The 19,189-nt window shown below is 39.2% G+C and overlaps 1 protein-coding gene across 2 annotated transcripts in view; it reads left to right on the forward strand.

Annotated features, from left to right (window-relative positions):
• The window catches only part of ATP1B3 (ATPase Na+/K+ transporting subunit beta 3), a 41,820-nt gene extending 25,146 nt beyond the window's left edge, over positions 1-16,674 (forward strand). For both annotated transcript variants that reach the window (XM_082461311.1, XM_082461310.1), the window contains 4 exons: positions 4,686-4,870; positions 7,587-7,637; positions 13,677-13,763; positions 15,998-16,674. In XM_082461311.1, the coding sequence (XP_082317437.1) occupies positions 4,686-4,870; positions 7,587-7,637; positions 13,677-13,763; positions 15,998-16,168 (494 nt within the window). In that variant the 3' untranslated portion in view covers positions 16,169-16,674. The remainder of the gene's footprint in view (positions 1-4,685; positions 4,871-7,586; positions 7,638-13,676; positions 13,764-15,997) is intronic.
• The last annotated feature ends 2,515 nt before the right edge of the window (positions 16,675-19,189 follow it).

The following is a 19,189-nucleotide window of genomic DNA, read 5'->3' on the forward strand; positions in this document are numbered from 1 at the left end:
TTCGAGAGAAACTAGAAGTACTCAGGTGGAAACTCCCCCAGTTTCCTCGTTACCAGTAAAACCAGCCTTCAGTTGCAGCCTTTTTGTCTGTGATTTTCCTCCTGCTCTGACAAGGGGGGCTGCCCTTCCTCTTATCTAAGTCCACCTGTCCCGGTCACGTTTTGCATCTCATCCCCTCTCACTGCCTCAAGCATTATGCTAATTACTAATCCTTCTCATATATGTTTAGCCTCTCTGTTGGATCCTTTCTGTCAACATATAGAAATCCTCAACTCCCTCCTATCTTAAATCAAAAACCTTTCGATCCTGCGTCTTCTACTACCTACCTTCCTAAATCTCTTTCCCTTGAAAGTTAAATATATATTTATTATTTAAATAGAGATGTTTTTGTGAGAGTATAATCCATGGTTTGAAAACCAAATAGTAAAGAAAGGCTTATAAGTAGAACAGTAGTTCCCTGCCATACTCTGTTCTAGCTGCAGTCCTGTTCCTTTATTCAACAAATACTTCTTTTTGAGGGTCTTTTTTGTGTCAAGCACTCTTCTAATTTCCATCAGTGAACAAACAGAAAATTTCTGTGTTTGTGGAGTTTTTATAATCTAGTGGTGTGTTAGAAGGTAATAAGTGCTGTGGAGGAAAATAAGGCAGAGATGGGAAATAGGGAGAGTTGAGAGGGCTGCAATTTTAAGCAGAGTGGTCTGGGAAGACCTCATTGAAAGGGAATGTTTGAGGAAAGATCTAAGGATGAGGGAAGTAGCCATGGAACTACCCAGCAGTAGGTGCAAAGGCCCTGAGGCTCACAATGTCCAGTGTGTTCAGGGTTCATCAAGGAAGTCAGAGGGGCTGGATGGAGTAAGTGGGGAGAGAGTAGTAGGAGATTGAGGTCAGGGAGTTAAAGGAGGACCAGATTGTGTAGGCCTTAGAGGCTGTTGTTCAGTTCTTTGACTTTCACAGTGACCAAGATGGAGGTTCTTAAGCAGAGAATTAACATCATCTCACTCAGATTTTTAAAGGATCACTCAGGCTGTTTTTTGAGACTAGACTGTAGAGGGGAATCAGGGAAGCTGGTTCGGAGGCCATTGCAGTCACCTAGATGAGTGGAGATAGTGGCTTGGCAAGGTCGGGAGCAGTGAGGCTGTGAGAAATCGTCTGATTCTGGATACATTTCCAACAGGAAATAACTTCATGCTTTTGAACTTTTTCTTACGGGATTTTTCTTCTGTATCTTTAAATACAATCTGTTGGCTCTTGATTTATCACTTTTATACATTGTCTTTACTTCCTGCCATGTTAGATGAGGATTTAGCTCACATGCCTCAGACCTTCCCCTAATCTCAATTCAAAAGTAATTGAATTACTATTTTATTTTCATTATTGGTTGCCTTCTTATACTTGTCTTTACGTCATATTCTACCATCTGTAGAGGCTCTCGTCTAACTCCCTTATTTGTATACTGCCATTTGAGATGTTCTCTTACATCCCTTTTTTTCTGGAGAACTCCTCCCTAGAGTCCTTCCCCTCTGCTGCAGTCTGTACTGGTTTCTGTTTAGGGCTTCTACTACCCAGCTGTCATTTGGGGAGTTCGTTTGATCCCTTTCGGATTGGATTCACTGTTTCTTGGCTCCTGCCTTCTTTTTCTTTATTTATTCCCTAGTTTTTGTTTTTGTTTTTTTATAAATTTATTTATTTATTTATTTATGGCTGTGTTGGGTCTTCATTTCTGTGCGAGGACTTTCTTTAGTTGCGGCAAGCGGGGGCCACTCCTCATCGCAGCGCACAGGCCTCTCACTGTCGCGGCCTCTCTTGTTGCGGAGCCCAGGCTCCAGACGCGCAGGCTCAGTAGTTGTGGCACACGGGGCTTAGTTGCTCCGCGGCATGTGGGATCTTCCCAGACCAGGGCTCGAACCCGTGTCCCCTGCATTGGCAGGCAGATTCTCAACCACTGCGCCACCAGGGAAGCCCCTATTCCCTAGTTTTGATGGAGTATGTTCTCAAATAACTTTGTAAGGAAAGATACATGAATACTCTTCCATTGTATGTATACCACTATACTACTCAGCCATAAAAAAGAATGAAATCTTCCTATTTGCAGCAACATGGATGGACCTTAAGGGCATGATGCTAAGTGAAATAAACAAAGACAAATACCAAATGATCTCACTTATATGTGGAATCTAAGAAACAAAACAAATAAGAAAACCAAGCTCATAGATGCAGAGGACAGATAGATTGGTTGTTGCCAGAGGCAGCAGGGGGCAGGGCTGAAGTGGTGAAGGAAGGTCAAAAGGTACACACTTCCAGTTAGAAATAAATAAGCCCTGGGGATGTAATGTACAGCATGGTGATGATAGTTAACACTACTGTATTGCGTATTGGGACATTCCTAAGAGAGTAGATCTTAAAAGTCCTCATCACAAGAAAAAGATTTGTAACTATACATAGGGACAAGATGTTAACTAGACTTGCCGTGGTGATCATTTCACAATGTGTACAAATATTCAAGCATTCATTGTGTTGTACACCTGAAACTAATGTTATATGTGAATTATATCTCAATTTGTATTTAAATTAAAAAAAAATTTTTTAAGATACATGGAATGTAGGTTTTTAGTCCTTTCATTTCTGAAAATGACTTAATTCTGCTTTTATTGTTCGTAGTTTAGCTGTGTATAGAGTTTTAGTTCCTTTGTATTTGCCTTTTTCTGCTCAACAGTGTTGGTTTTTTGTTTTTGTTTTTAAATGTACTTCCTTAGGGTTCTAAAATTTCCAAGTGTTGGTGTCAGTCTCTAAAATATCACTTTGCTGGAAACTTGATGGGGTCTTTCAGGATGAAGAGTTAGATTCTCCAGTGGAGGAAACTATTATTGAAAATTTCCTCACCTCAGTTTTCTGGTTCTCTTTCTAGAGCTATTCTGTTAGTTGTTGGGTTTTGGATCTCTTGTTTTTCTCTCATTTTCTACTTTTGCTTTATTATACTGGGGATTTACTTTTAGACCTTTAAAGTTCAGCATGCCCTCCCCCCTCCCTTTTTTTAAACTTTGAATTGTCATTGTTGCTCTTAGGAATGCCTTTCTGGTGTTTAAAAGATACAGTCTCTTGTTAAAAGATACATTATCTGCTCTGGGTTGTTTTCTTTTTTTTTTCCCCCCCTTGAATACTAATTAGAATTTAAAATCTTATATTGTTCAAGTTATCTCTTTCAGGTCTTTCCCCCCCTGTTTACCTACACCTTCTTCTATCTTACTTTAGGCTTTCCTCAGGAATGTGGGGTTCTGTGCTCTCTCTGGGAATGGTGACATTTCTCTGTTCCCATCATGCGCTAGGCAGGGGTCTTCATATTCTGACCATTCATCATCCAACTCCTTGACTTAGAGCGGTTTTGTGTAGTAGTGGAAGTTGGCATCATACAAAAATGGTCCCTGATGAACTGTACCAACAGAGTATATGCAGGAGAAGCCCTTGGAGGAAACTGATGTAGGCCTTGAATATTTTCTGCCGAATGACATTCATGATTGTGCCACAAAAGTCAAAAAGGAGTGACGGATGTCAATGGTACTGTTTTGTTGTAAAAGTTTACTCCTATCCCCCCTCCCCAATACCTGAGTCATTCTTGGCTATTTAATGGGTACATAGTTCCCATGATATCCTAATTTTTGATAAATAAAAGTTGAAACCAAAATTTTTGACTTTTTTTCTTTTTTTAAAGGGAAAGATCCATACTTCCTTTTAAATGTGTTTACTTTGGGACTTCCCTGGTGGTCCAGTGGTTCAGCACTTTCCCTGCCAGGGCCTGCGTTCAATCCCTGGCCCGGAAACTAAGATCCCACAAGCCTCTCGGCATGGCAAGCATGCAAACGAACAAATTTAAATAAATTTAAATGAATAAATAAAGTTAAGTAAGTAAATGTGAGTACTTTGAAATTTTGGTTCCTGTTTTTGGTTGAATTCATTTTAGGTTGGCCTTTTTTTGGTACCAGTTATACCCACACACCAGCAGTTCTCACTGAGGCATTGTGGCACCATGTTTATTAGTGAGTGCCTTGCAGTAGCCTAAGCTCACTGAGGGCAGGGTCCACAGCAGACTGGCTCCCCGTTATGCCCCTTTTGTCTAACACTGTGCCAAGTGCACAGCAAACATTCGAAAAATCGTTGAATTGTCCCTCTGTCCTTCCTTCCCTATCTCCAAGTTATAACCATTTTACTCCTTCATCCCCTTTGGATCTATCTCGTTACCTCCATCTCTGCTGAAAACACCCTTTTGTAAGCTAACGTTAACTCACATGTACCCCTTTCTTTAGGCCCTTCATTTATGATTTTATCCTCAACAGCTGTCTTACCCACTACACTGTAAATTACCTCCATAAGGGCAGAGGTAATGCGTTTTTATGTCCTCACCATTGTATCTTTTGGGCCAAGAGCATCGAAGGCATTCAGATAATGCTGTAGCCATGGCTGGTGCCACCTAATGGTGACAAAAGAGATCCGTCTGTCACCCAGTTTGTATTGGAATGAAATAAACTGCAAAGCGCTAGATAGCAGTTAGACTTTAAAGGAACAGACTTAACATTCTTTCCCTAAAATTTTCCAGTAAATGGCATTGCTGTTTTTGTCTTTGAAGAATGTTGTCCAAAGGATGATATATTTCTGGTTGTGTTTAAGGTCCTTTTTGGCTGTTTCCTTTTTAGCATATGGCTTAGAAGAACAGAAGAATCTCACAAATTGTCCCAGTGGAGCGTTTCATGAGCAGAAGGGTCCAGAATATACTTCATGTCAGTTTCCTCTTGTCTTACTTGAAGCATGCAGTGGTGTGAATGATCCCGAGTTTGGCTACTCCACAGGAAGCCCTTGTATTCTTGTGAAAATGAACAGAGTATGTACATAATTTATTGCTGCTGCTGCTTTTTCCAAATCTCTTCTATTAAGAAGCTGGCAACTATTTATTCAGTGCTCTCTCACTTGGTGGTAGCTTGTGTAAAAAGCTAACAGTGATACTGACCTTTGGAAAATTAATACAGAAAAAAACAATTGGTTCATAAATTAGTCGTAAATTAGGGAGTAACACAACTTCAGTGCTTCTCTTTTGGAACTAGCTACATGCACTTAAGCGTAGATCAGAGCTTCAGGGATCAGGTATTCTGGGGACCGTGCCCACAGCATGTTGTGTTAACGTGCTGTGCTCACCTGTGCGTCCTGTGCGGCAACGTAATGTAAAATCCCACGGCAAACTTACAAAGTTTTGGCTTATTTAACTTTTTCTGAGTATTTAGTAGCAAAGCATAGCTTTATAGTATATGTCTATGTAATTAAATAGTAGAAATAGAGATAAATTTGCATTAAAATGAACCCAGCAGCATTTTGCCATGTTGTCCAGAGAAGGTGCCTGAATTGTATAGCCATTAGCAAACCAAGAAGCTACTAATGTTCTCTACATCTAAGTAACAATGTTGTGGAGTCATTGTGCAAAAGGAAGATGCTTTCCTTGCATAATGAAGTGATCTCCAAACCCTGTGCCTTGCTGCTCTATAAATGGTACTGCAGAGTTGTGTTCTGATACAGTCAACCTGTTGAGGCCTGTGTGGTCTCCCTTGAAGAATGAGGTCATTCCTGGTCATTTACGCAGAGAAAAGGCAATCTCCTAAACAGCTGCAGGCCTCTCAAGGTCTTGAGTTTACATATCACAAAAGTTACCATCCCTAATAAAAGTAAAACTTGAGTCTTCTGAAGTTGGCACTGCTAAATAAGGAGTTTCCCTGTAGGGAGAGCCAGCTAGACCCTTAAGCGCCCAGACTGGCTTCCCTCCAGCCTCTCCTTCCCCTGTCCCCATGGTCAGCGACAGTTTCTGATTATCCCATAGCACTCTGGAAATCATTCTGAAACATTGCCTGGCACATAGTAGGCGCTCAATAAACGTTTAATGGGATGTTTTAGCAACACTTAAGCACTAAGGTTAACAAAGTGGAGGTGAAACTGAAGGCAAGATGGGTAGACCAGGAAGTGGGAGCAATCTGAACAACTATTTCAAGGGGACCCCTACTTTCCTCAGAAATGCTAGGGAGCTCATACATACCACATACTGTTAAATAAAGTAGAAATGAGTTTTCACAATCCACACAAGAAATCCAGATAGTTTATCCCTCAGTATCTGTGGGGAATTGATTCTAGGACCCCTGAGGACACCAAAATCTGGGGGTGCTCAAGTCCTGTATATAAAATGGCATAGTATTTGCATATAACCTGCGCACATCCTCCTGTGTACACAGAAGCATCTCTAGAGTACTTATACCTAATTCAGTGTAAGTGCTCTGTAAAAAGTTGTCAGCACACAGCAAATTCGAATTTTGCTTTTTGGAACTTTCTGGAGTTTTTTCCCCCAAATGTTTTTGATCTGCGATTGGTTGAATCCGCAGATGTGGAACCCCCCCTGGATAGGGAGGGCCAACTGTAATGTGAAACCAGGTGATCTAGCTTGTAAGATGAATTAAATCCATTCTCTCCAACAGGGATGCCTTTTGCAATCCCTGCCTCCTAGGAGTATCTTCACAACACCTAGATTGATGGAAAATCTGTTCCCAATATAAAGCCAAGAGAAGAAATTCCAGTTCCTTCTCCCACAGGACCAACCTTCTGAGTTTATTTTCTTTGTCAGTATGTCCTCTGAATGATGAGGATGTGAGATTATACTTGCTGATAGAGCAGAGCTTTGCAGGCATGACAGGAAGGCATCATCAGGCGCACGGGGATCGGCAGTGAGATGTTGCATAAGGGTGTAGCAGGGCACTTAATCCCAGTGTAGTTTGTTCCAAAATCATTGCGAGGGCACCGATAGTTATTGCTCTCGAAATTATTATTTCGGCTGCAACAATACTTATTTTTCAGGAGGAGTACTTACATTTTACAGGCATTCACATTAAAGTGTATATAAATTATAAAATATAAATTAAAACGCATATAATTCAAAAGGCAAAAAACTCCTCTCACAAAATACACGGATAAATATGTTATCATTCATACGGAGTTAGTTATATCAACCACATAAATGAAAGCCTCATTACATAGAGCTGAACGGTGCTGTGCGAGTCCTCAAAATGGGATTCATTAAGTGTATGTGTTTTGTAGAACAGATAGATGTGAAATACAGCAGGGCTCTGTGGAAGCCTTACGGAAACATGGTAGGGTTGTGACCTAATACATTTTCATGAAGAACAGTTATTATATTTTGCCTCTGCCATTCTTATTTGCATTAATGATGTGTTCATATAAATAATGAAATGTAAAGGTTTCTATTTATTTCTTGTTTTAGGGTAGCAAAGTGCAATGCTGTGTTTTGGTCAATTCTTTGATAACTGATTTATTTTCTAAATTGCCCCAGTGCTATAATAAGATAGATAATTGGTAAGATTATTATATTGAAAAGTCTGTTCTAATCCCCTAAAATAAAATTAAAGTAAAAGGCAGAGGTAACAGGGTTTTAATGCTGTGTTAGTGTCCATCTCAACCCTCCCGCTCCTGTGTCCCCAGCAACGAAGGAAGAGGTTCTGTTGTATACAGTTGTGATGTTTCAATTAATCAACGTTTCTTTACCTTAGATAATTGGATTAAAGCCTCAAGGAGAACCAAGGATAGAATGTATTTTGAAGGTTAGTATTCAGAAAATAACCCAATTTCTGTTAAAGCTTTAGTGTATCTTAAAAATCCTTTAAAAGTCTAATGAATTTAGTCATTTTTTTCTTCCCTGTCACATTTTTAAAGTCCATTGTAGTGCCATTCTTAGAAGAATGAAACTCCACCAACCTTTGGGGGTAGCCCTTCTCTGTTTGCTAATGATAATTCAAAAAGACTTATTTTCCATGTGCATTTGATTTCACATACTTTGCCTTTATATTTACATATACCATATTTCACTGATTTTAAGATTCATTTTCTTTTTTCTAGCTTGATGACACCAAAATTGGGGTTGGCCTTATAACTGATAGTGTCTTAATAGTGTATAAGATTTTTTCTTTCTTAATAGTGCATAAATTGGTGTACATCAGTGGCATCTGAGATTTAATGAAACATGGTACATTTTCCTTAAGGTAGAGGCATTATTTTGCTCTCTCATCCCTACTTTATTTTTTCCAGAGCGCTGTGCTGTTTTCCTTTCATAATTTCTTTTGTTTTCTCTCCATGCTGCAAAGTTCAACTAAGACAAATATGTAAATGATGGGTAAGAGTTCTCAGGAGAAACTGTTAAGTTCTAGATTTAATTTTATCATTGTGTAAAATATTAGCATTCCAGCTCCAGTTAATATGTCAGAAGTGTCTTACTTGAAATGTTACATTGAAATCACTTCTAAAGTTGTTTGCCAAAGAAAACTGTAATCCCTTTTAACGATGAATGGATTTCTTATTTGGGCAGAAACTTCTTGCTGGGTGGTTCTCAAATCTGATCATGCATCAGAATCACTTGGAGGGTTTCTTAGGTCCCAGTTCTGCAGTTTCTGACTCAGTAGGTCTGGGGTGAGGCTGCAAAATTTACGTTTTTAACTAAAGTTTCCAGGTGATGGTGATGCTGCTGGTCTGGGACCCACACTCTGCGAACTCCTGCTCTAGAATATCCTATTGATTTATTTTGAGTATTTATTCACGATTTAGAATAGAATGAAAAGCTGGGAAGTTTGTGGTTTTCTCATCCGGGTTGAAGTATGCATGTGTGACCATAGGCAACTCAGTTTATCTCCTTATGCCATAGTCAGCTCAGCAGGAAACGTGGATAAAAAATCAGAATCTCACTTAAAACCAGATGCTGCATCTAAGCTGAGTTTTTCTTGGTATACAAATCCTTCTAAAAATCTAGTGAGCTTCTACTGTCATCTCAAAACAGGAGAAAACATTACACCTACAAGACAGATTTAAGAAATGTATTGTGTAACTCTGTGATCCCCCTTGCTTGCAATTCTTTCCAGTAGAAGGTTCCCGAGGCTGGGTGTGAGCCTTCAGCCAGGTGGAAGTGCTGATTTTATGACAGTGTCCTGTGTGCAGGAACTTTTGCCTCTGCACGTGAGCAGACAGTGTAGATATACTTGGAACGGTGGGTCTGTGGAGCCAGCACCATCAAGAAAAGAAAACACACACACACACACACACACACACACACACACACCACCACCCCCATCCCCCCCCACCCACCCACCCACCCACAAGGGCAAAAGCCTTCCACTGGTTTCCTAAGGTTTCACTTCTGTAAGCCTTTGGCCAGTATAAACTACTCCATGTTAACTCTTCACTTAGGATTATAAATGGATTTTTCTCCTTGTTATCTGTTATGTATCTTTTGCTTCTAGAATAGTTGGGGGAACTATTCTAGAATAGTTGGGGGAACATCTGGTCTAATGACTCAGATTTCAATTTGCTGTCCCTTTTGCTTTGAAGAGTTGTGTGGAAAGTACATAAAATAATCCAAATAATAGATGGGGTTTTTGTTTTGTTTATTTAGTTGTGGAATATTTTTGTTTTTAGAAACAACACACAAAATTGGCAGAAATCTTTGTAAAACTGCATTTTACTCGTAGGCTAGTCACAAAGGAGTAATCAGGTGGAATCCATAAGTCTTCGAGGTGTGGCTCTGAACAGATGGCAACATTTACTGCTTATCACCCTATTGCTGTTTTCCAGTAGATTCGTCTATAATCAAGTGTTCTTAGTGTAAATTCTTTAGTTGACTTACCTTTTATATAATACGTTTGTCTTTTATTTTGTCTTGTATTCTTAACTTTGATCTGCTTTTATTTATTTATTTATTTTTAAGGATTTTTTTGGTCTTGTTTTTTTATTTATTTATTTGGTTGGGCCTGGTCTTACTTGGGGCAGGTGGGCTTCTTAGTTGCAGCTTGCCGGCCCCTTAGTTGCAGCATGTGGGCTCCTTAGTTGTGGCATGCGAACTCTTAGTTGAGGCACGCATGTGGGATCTAGTTCCCTGACCAGGAATCAAACCCTGGCGCCCTGCATCGGGAGCACAGAGTCGTATCCACTGTGCCACTGGGGCAGTCCCTTAATTGCTTTCATACAAGTTAAGAGTCCTAGAAACACTAAAACACTGATGACAGAACATGCTTTTAGAGGTGGCCTTTAATTTTAAAGGATGGTTCCTGCAAAAGATGTAATATTCATATTTATGTCATTAGTGTTTTTTTTAATTTTCTTACAAAAATGAATCATGTTCATTTAAGAAAATTTAGAAAAATGCAGAAGGAAAACATTTGGTAAATGCTACCCAGAGTTAATCACTGCTTAGAACATTTGGTATGTGTCCTTCAAGTTATTTACAGGTGATGACTACAGAAGAACCAAAATACATTAGTTTTAAACCTTTATTTTGTTTTCAGTGGAACTTAGTGACTGCTAATAGACTCTTGGACCTAGTTGCTCATGGTTTCCAATATGATACCATTCGTATACTTAGAAAACCATGATATGTAGCTTCACTGTAAAAGTTATCTCATCATTGTTCAGATATGCATTTTATTATTTCACAATTTCTAAATGTTAATTTTAAGTAAAAGTCTGCCAACGTGATGGCTTAGGCACACACCCGTAGAACAATTAATTGAGCATGTGACCATAACTCTGAGCCTCAGTTTCCCTCTCTGTAACTGATCCTACACACTTAAGGGTTTTAGGCCTAAATGAGGTAAATATAAACTGAGTGTGGTATCTGGCTGAAAATGTACACTGAAGTGCTCAATAAACTGTAACCCAGGACTTCCCTGGTGGCACAGTAGTTAAGAATCCACCTGCCAGCGCCGGGGACATGGGTTCAATCCCTGGTCCGGGAAGATCCCACATGCTGCGGAGCAGGTAAGCCCGTGCACCACAGCTACTGAAGCCCGCGCGTACGTGCTGCAACTACTGAGCCTGAGTGCTGCCCATGCTCTGCAACAAGAGAAGCCACCGCAATGACAAGCCCACGCACCGCAATGAAGAGTAGCCCCTGCTCGCCACAACTAGAGAAAGCCTGCGCGCAGCAACGAAGACCCAACACAGCCAAAACTAAATTAATTAATTAATTAATTAATTAATTAAAGAAAACCTTTAATTTACATTTTGGGGAACATCTCTGTGTTTGTATGAATTATTAAGGAAAAATAGGTTAAAAGTAATTAATGTACGAAAGTACTTATATCAAAGTGACTATTTTTTTCTCCTATATAAAATGTTATTTTAGACCTTTTTTTAGCATGTATTCTGTTTTTATTTATTTGTTTTTCATTTTTATTGGAGTATAGTTGATTTACAATGTTGTGTTAGTTTCAGGTGTACAGCAAAGTGAATCAGTTATACATACACATATATCCACTCCTTTTTAGATTCTTTTTAGACTTAACTTTTTTTAAATTAAGGCGTACAGACGTAGGGTGGTGTTTGAATAGTGATTGAAAAATGGCTTCTACAGTTTCTCTTAGCCTTGTTATCTCCTGTTCTTTATTATTATTTTTTTAATAAATTTATTTATTTATTTATTTTTGGCTGCATTGGGTCTTCGTTCGAGCGGGCGCTACTCTTCCTTGCAGTGCACGGGCTTCTCATTGCAGGAGCTTCGCTTGTTGCGGAGCACGGGCTCTAGGCGCGCCGTGCTTGTGGCATGTGGGCTTAGTTGCTCCACGACGTGGGGTCTTCCCTGACCAGGGCTCGAACCCATGTCCCCTGCGTTGGCAGGCGGATTCTTAACCACTGTGCCACCATGGAAGCCCCTCTCCTGTTCTTTTTAAATATTGTTGATCTGGATCGTTAGAACTTGCCCTTTTTGTGGGTGGTCATCGCTTTATGCTTTGCTGTCTTGCCTGTGTCGCTTGTCCATGTGTTTCTCTCACTCCATGCACATCTGCCACTTCGTGGTCGTTAAGTGAAGTAAGCAGAGAGTACGGCTTCCCTTAGAGGAGATTCTTAGTTTTGCTATAGTGTTTCATGTATGCTTTCAAAAGTAGAAATTCATTTATTCAAATCTAGAATGCAAACATTTAGTAATGTTTTATTTTAATTAGTGCCTTGTGAAGTTGCCACTGATTTTAATCATTGTTGTCTGTCATCTACTCAGTATGTGTAAAGGTTACAGTCAATATTGGGCCTATTCAGAATGTGTTACATGAGAATTTTCATAAATTGCTTATTTTTCAAGAAGAATACTAGATTTATATCGTTATCATGTATATCAGTCTTTTCTGAGGTATGATTGATTTATAATATTACCTCAGTTTCAGGTGTGCAACACAGTGATTCACAATTGTTAAATATTATATACTCCATGTATAGTTATTATAAAATATTGGCTATATTCCCTGTGCTGTACAATGTATTCTTGTAGCTTATTTATTTTTTATTTTTATTTTTTTTATAAATTTATTTTATTTTATTTATTGTTTTTGGCTGCATTGGGTCTTCGTTGCTGCATGCGGGCTTTCTCTGGTTGCGGTGAGCAGGGGCTACTCTTTGTTGCACTGAGCGGGTTTCTCATTGCGGTAGTTTCTCTTGTTGCGGAGCACAGGCTGTAGGCGCATGGGCTTCAGTAGTTGTGGCATGCGGGCTCAGTAGTTGTGGCTCGTGGGCTCTAGAGCACAGGCTCAGTAGTTGTGGCGCACGGACTTAGTTGCTCCGCGGCATGTGGGATCTTCCTGGACCAGGGCTCAAACCCGTGTCCCCTGCATTGGCAGGCGGATTCCCAACCACTGCGCCACCAGGGAAGCCCAGCTTATTTATTTTATACATGGTAGTTTGTACCTCTTAATCCCCTACCCCTATATTGCCCCTCTCCCCTTCCCTCTCCCCAGAGGTAACTACTAATTTGTTTTCTTTATCCGAGAGTCTGTTTCTTTTTTGTTGTATCAGTTTTTTGTTTGCTTGTTTAAATTTATTCTTTGGCTGTGCCTAGCGGCATCCCGGATCTTAGTTCCCTGACCAGGGATGGAACCCGTGCCCCGTGCAGTGGAAGTGCAGAGTCTTAACCACTGGACCGCCAGGGAAGTCCCTGTATCAGTTTTTTTAATACATGGAATATAACTGCAGTAGACATATAATACTTCTAACTGATTTACATGTGCTCATAAAAATTATTCAAGGGAAATGTGGTATTTAAATTGGTTAAGAAGGGTATTCCTTGGAGTACTTTAAATTTTCCCTAACAGTTTGTCAGCTGCATCATAGTTTCCACCTCTGGTTACAGTTATCATGGTTGTTAATCATGTGAAACTTTTGGACCTGCTGCCTCGCAGGCCTGAGTGGTACCTTCTAGGTGTGGCAGCTATTGCTTTCCAGTCTGGAAGCACAATATTTTATTCATCTTAGCTTTCATTGGTCCCAGACCTACTTGTGCATTCCTGCTGTCAGTGGCTGGAGAACTGGCATTTGGTAGTTGGAAAGCAGATAAGATTTTACAGACATTGCATGAGTAGATCTGGCTGTAAGTTAAAGGGACTGTCATGGAAAAGTATATAAGATATATCAGGAAATCAGGACAGTTTGTGTCAAAGGGTTTAAATCAACATGAGTAAGTCTCTTTTCAAAAACACACTTGTAGTGGATGCAGGTGGAGCGGCATTGTAGTTTCCTCATACTGTCCATAAGTGACACTGCTTTAATAAAAATACATTTCTTAAAACTATTTTTTGTGACCTAAAAACGGTTTGTTTTGTTTTCAACTTTAGGGTGAAAACACAGCAGTGCTATCAACTTATCCTTCCAATGGAACGATAGATTTAAAATATTTTCCATATTATGGGAAAAAACTGCATGTAAGTATTTAGAAGTTCTTAAGTGGTAGTGACTCTTGGAAAACTGGTAGTCTGTATTAAAATGCCAGTTGTCTGGATTAGGTAGACGTATGCCCTGTGTAACGTGTGCATCATCTATTCTGGTTTTTAAATACAAATGGTGATGGCAAATGGAGACTCCAGATCTTAACTATAAGCCCCAAACCGAAGCAGCTAAGTTAAAGGATGATTATTTTCAAAATACAGTTTTCTCTTTCATTTCTTAGGGTGTGCTTATTTAAAGAATATAGAGAAGTAGTAAAGAAGTCACTACCCAGAGATAACTGTTATTGTAGTGTAATTTCTTCCATAGTTTTTCTTTTAAGTATATGTATATAAATAGCATTTGGTAAACTTTTTATTTTGAAATGATTTTAAACATAAAGTGGCTAGAATAGTACAAAGCGTTCCTATAGACCCGTTACACAGATTTCCCATTTGTCTTATCTGTCTCCATATATATATATATATATATATATATATATATATATGTATGTATATGTATATATATGTATATAAAATATATATATATAATTTTTTTCCCCTGAACCATCATTGGCACTCAGTGATAAACATGGTGCCTCTACACTAAATGCTCTTTACGTTAAATTTCCTAAAAATAAGGACATTATCATATATAACCATTAGCATTGATACTGTACTATTATCTAATCTACAGATCTTGTTGAAATGTCACCAGTTGTTCCAATAATGTCCTTTATTGCAAAAAAAAAAAAAGTTTTTTCCTGGTCTAGGATGTTACACTGTTAGTCACCTATAACCTGGAACAGTTCCTCCATCTGTCTGTTTCATGCCCTTGAGCTCTTCAAAAATGAGTACAGGCCTTTTTTGGCTTACTTTGTTGGTTTATGTTCCTCAGTTTGAGTTTATCTGATGTTTTTCATGATTAAATGTAGGTTGTACATCTTTGGCAGGAATGCCTCAGAAGAAATGTTATGTCCTTTTCAGAATAGCATATCAGGAGGGACGTGGTGTTGAGTCCCATTAATGGTGATGTTAACCTTGTTAAGGTGGTGTCAGCCAGATTTCCCTAATGTAAAGTTATACTTTTTTTTTTCTTTGTAATCAATAAGTATCATGTGGGGCGAATACTTGGAGAGTTTATAAAATTATTTCTCCTATAACTTTAGCATTTGTCAATTCTTTCCACAATCAGTTACTAATAGAATTGTTCTCAAATGTTTTTTCTAATTTCATCTTTTCTTTTTCCATTTACTAGTTGGCATTCCACTCTAAGGAAGAGCTTTTCCTTCTCCACTGTTTATTATTTATATCAGTATATTCTCATGGATTCTTATTTGATTCAGGGGTTATATGTTATAATCATTTATATTGGTGCTAATGTTGTCCCAGATTTGGCTGGTGGGAGACCTTCAGGCTGGCTCTGGCTCCTGTGTCCTTTATAGACATGTTCCCTTGATTCCTATAGCACTTCCCTACTTTCTGGCACCACAAGATGTTCCAGGTTCTTATACTTTCCCTGCCTCCGCCCTAGAATCAGCCCCTAGTTCCTTTTAGTGAAGAATTGTATTTAGAAACCACAGTGATGGCAAAACAGTTATGAGTATATTTGTACCAAGTCCCACAGCAACCATAAGTAAGGATGTTAGAAACCTAAGTAACATAATCAAGTGAGGTAGATCTTCTGCATGTTTTTCAAACATACTAATATATAGATAGATACAATACATATCTTCCTCAAACACCCAGAACAGTCACAAAACTTTATCATAAAAAATGCATGCTCAAGTTTCATAAAATAGAAATATATTACAACAATACTTTCTGATCACAATGCAGGAAAACTAGAAATTACTGAAATAAAAGGGCCCTTCCAAAAGAGGGAGGAGGTGGGAACTCTCTAATCAACTCCTGGGGAAAGGGGGAAACTCAAACCAAGATTATAGAATATCTAAAAAATAATGAAGCACAACATAATCACAACCTATGGAATACATTTAAAGCAGTGCTTAGAGGAAAATTCATAGTCATAAACACTTTTACCAATAAAAATTAAAGTGAAGATAAATGAATATCCAGCTAAGGGGGGAAAAAAAGGTAGAGGATTAAAAAAATAATAGATCTAATTATTAAATGAAAATTTTGTTTTTTTAATTTTACAGAATAAACAAACTCCTGATAAAGTGTAAAGTTATTGCAGAATTTGAATTCATGTATTTTCCTTTATTTGCCAGGGGAGCTATCTACAGCCATTAGTTGCCGTCCAGCTCATCTTTGGTAATAGAAATGACGTAAACGAAGTCACAGTTGAGTGCAAGATTGATGGATCACCCAACCTAAAAAACCAGGATGATCGTGACAAATTTTTAGGACGAGTTGTATTCAAAATCACCATGCGTCCATAGTAGGAGTTAAGATATCTCCACAGAGTAAACGTTGTGTTGTCTGTCTTCATTTTGTATCAGCTGGACCTGCCATTCCAGAATTATGAGACCGCCTTGGAGAAAGGTGGAGTGGTACATGACACTGGGGTAGCATCATAATGTGCTTCCAGATCGTAGTGTTCAGTTTCCTTCAAAGTAACTGCCTGTTGCCTCTGCTGCGTTTTGAACGATGTACAGTCACCAGATAGGGACTGTGAACACCTGATTCTGAACATGTAGGATGGGGGTCTTGTCCAATTTTTATGTGGTTTAATTGCCAAGTGTCTAAAGCTTAATGTGCTGTGCTATGTAAATATTTTATAGATTTAACACTGGTTAACTGTCATATTTTGATGCCAGCAAAGTTTTAGGGGATAAAATGGTACCTGACCAACGTCAAATGACTTTATAGCTGCAAGAAATGCGGTGTATGGAGAAGCTCTGTATGTGAGGAGGAAAAAGGAAAATAAAAGTGGATTTGAAAGGTTGTCTTGGATGTTTTGTAAAAATTATTTTTTACATGCTGAATTAGTCTGTGGATCTTTTTGACTAGGAGCACAACCTTTTTGTTTGTAAAACATGTAAAAACAAACACAAAAAAAGTGATGGGATTATTTTCAGTGCTGGAACTAAATCTTTTAAAGTATTAAGGTTAAAGTATTTTAGACAATAGATAAAAACTGCATTTTTAGGTTAGCCGGTATGAATATGTGCACCTAAATATTTATGAAATTAAATTCATAAGATTTAAATTGTATAATAGTTTGTGAAATCTTACTACTGCTTTTATTTAGCAGACTGTGGACTCTACAAATTGTGAAATATAAAAACTTGGAACTTATTCAAAGCGTCAAACCAAACAGTTTTATTTCAGCATTGTCTGATGAGTGTCATGAAATATTTCCTCCTTCAGTCTGAGGTGTTTGGTATGATTCTTTGTCATAATGTGAGCTACTTTCTCCTCTATTGAGAAAGGTGTGCTTCCCACATGATCTGTGGTTTTTTTTAAGCCCATTTTTTGAAATTGTTACTTTTCTCCTTAAAAAAAGGCAGGGCTAATATTCTTGAGGTTTTCTTTGTGTTGGTGCAAGCCAGGACGAGTGGGACCCAACCCAGCTGGCTCAGGAATGGCTGTCTGGAGAAAACAGGAGTGCTCTGGGTGGCCTTGACTAGCCAGATGGGCCTTGGTGGCCCAGGAGCAGCCTGAATGCTTTGCTAGTTGTCACTCAGCCCCACTGGGAGGTTTGCTCTGTCACTAAGATCTTAGTGATAACAGATTTTCATTTTAGAAGCCTCCTTTGCAACTGAAGAAAACGATTCTTGGAGTTGTTAATAAAGCAAACCTACCCTATCTCTTAAGAGTATAAAACAAGGAGAAAAGGTGCTGTGATGGCAGAGCAGTGTCAGGGGCTGCAACCAGGGCATCATTTTAGTTGGCCAGGTGTGAACAGGTCCTTAGCAGCTGTCAACTATGGCTCGTGTGAAATCCATATCATTAAATTTTCAATTAAATTTGTATCTTTTGAAGTATAGTGTGGGTGGAATTTTTGTTTTAATGAGCTTAGGCAGAAGCAAAGTAGTTCTCAGAACATGTGACAAGAATTGAGCTATCCAAAATGGGTGAGTGGGTTTTGGAAAGAAAGGAAAAAGGGACATAGACATGAGTCCCGTTTGTGCCTCCTTGGTTCAGAAGGTTGGCCGTGGCTTGGCCCCTGACTGCCTGTGACCTTAGTTGACCTACCCAACTCTTCCTGGCTCTCTTTTGTGTTGAAATTAGGGGAGTTTAGCAACTTTATCACAAGCCTGCTGTGGGCCAAGTAATGAGTTGCCAGACTCTTGAGGATAATGAGGATAAAGAGATGAAGAGACGTGGTCTCTTGAAGATCTTAAACTAGGAGGGAACAGGCTCTGAGATGATGGCAGGTACGTGTGAGGGAGGTGGGGGGGGGCTGGGTTATTCCAAAGGTCCCCCGAGACGGTCAGTATGGGAAGGGGCTGGGTCTGTATGGGACCGATGCGAAGGGTGACTAGGAATGAAGGGGGCCCTGGACGTGCTTTGAGTCTGCATTTCTGCTGCATTTCAGGTTTTCCTCAGAGCTTCACTGGGCATCTTGTTAACAGGCAGATTCTGATTCCATAGGAGAGATTCTGTACACTCAGCAACCTCCTAAGTGATGCCCAGCCTGCTATTCACAGACCACAGTTTGAATAGCAAGGGGACAAAGGACTAAAGACAATCAGCTTTGCATCCTCAAGCGGTTGAGTCTGGCACTAGTTTGATTACTGGATGGAGAAGATTCTACTGTCAGTTGACTTTAGCTGATACTTAAAATTCAACAGGTATGTTATATGTCTAGCTCAAAGAAAATTATGGGTTAGTTTCCTTAGATCTCCAAACTGTTTTATACTTGGAATTTTTTTCTACAAATGAACTCTATTTCACTTTGATCACTTCCATGGGTGGGAGGGAACAAATTACAGTATAGTTCAATCCCAATTTGGACATACAGACTCAGCCTTAGACTGTATCATAGTGTCTCTTAGTAGGGTTTTCTGTACAAGATACTCTCCCTACCTCGAACGTGTGTAGTTCATCCTATAACTTAAGCCCCGTTGTCCTTTCTTGGTGGTAGCTTCCCCGCCATGTGCAGCAGTGAGATAAGAAAGGCTGGTCTGTCCTCTTCACGAAATCCAATAGGACTGCCTATCACTGAAGGTACAGTCTGTGAGGAGGACTTCCCAGATTCTGTGGAGAGTCTGTTGGAAGAGAGAAATTCATGGGAAATCCTCGATCATTCATTGTGGAAGGAGAGGGAGGGAAAATTGGCATTAAATCCTGATTTGCATTTGATTGTTTGGAAATCTTAGGCAGGGTACTTACCCTTCAGAGCTTCGGTTCTCATTTTAACTGTACAGTGAGGGTGTTGCACCCTTCAGGGCTGTGAGGATTAAATGAGAAAATATATACGCCACGCCAACATGTAGTAGATGTTTATAAATGTT

This window comes from Balaenoptera physalus (genome assembly GCF_965194825.1).
Source record: "Balaenoptera physalus genome assembly, chromosome: 4".
Classification (NCBI taxonomy): domain Eukaryota; kingdom Metazoa; phylum Chordata; class Mammalia; order Artiodactyla; family Balaenopteridae; genus Balaenoptera; species Balaenoptera physalus.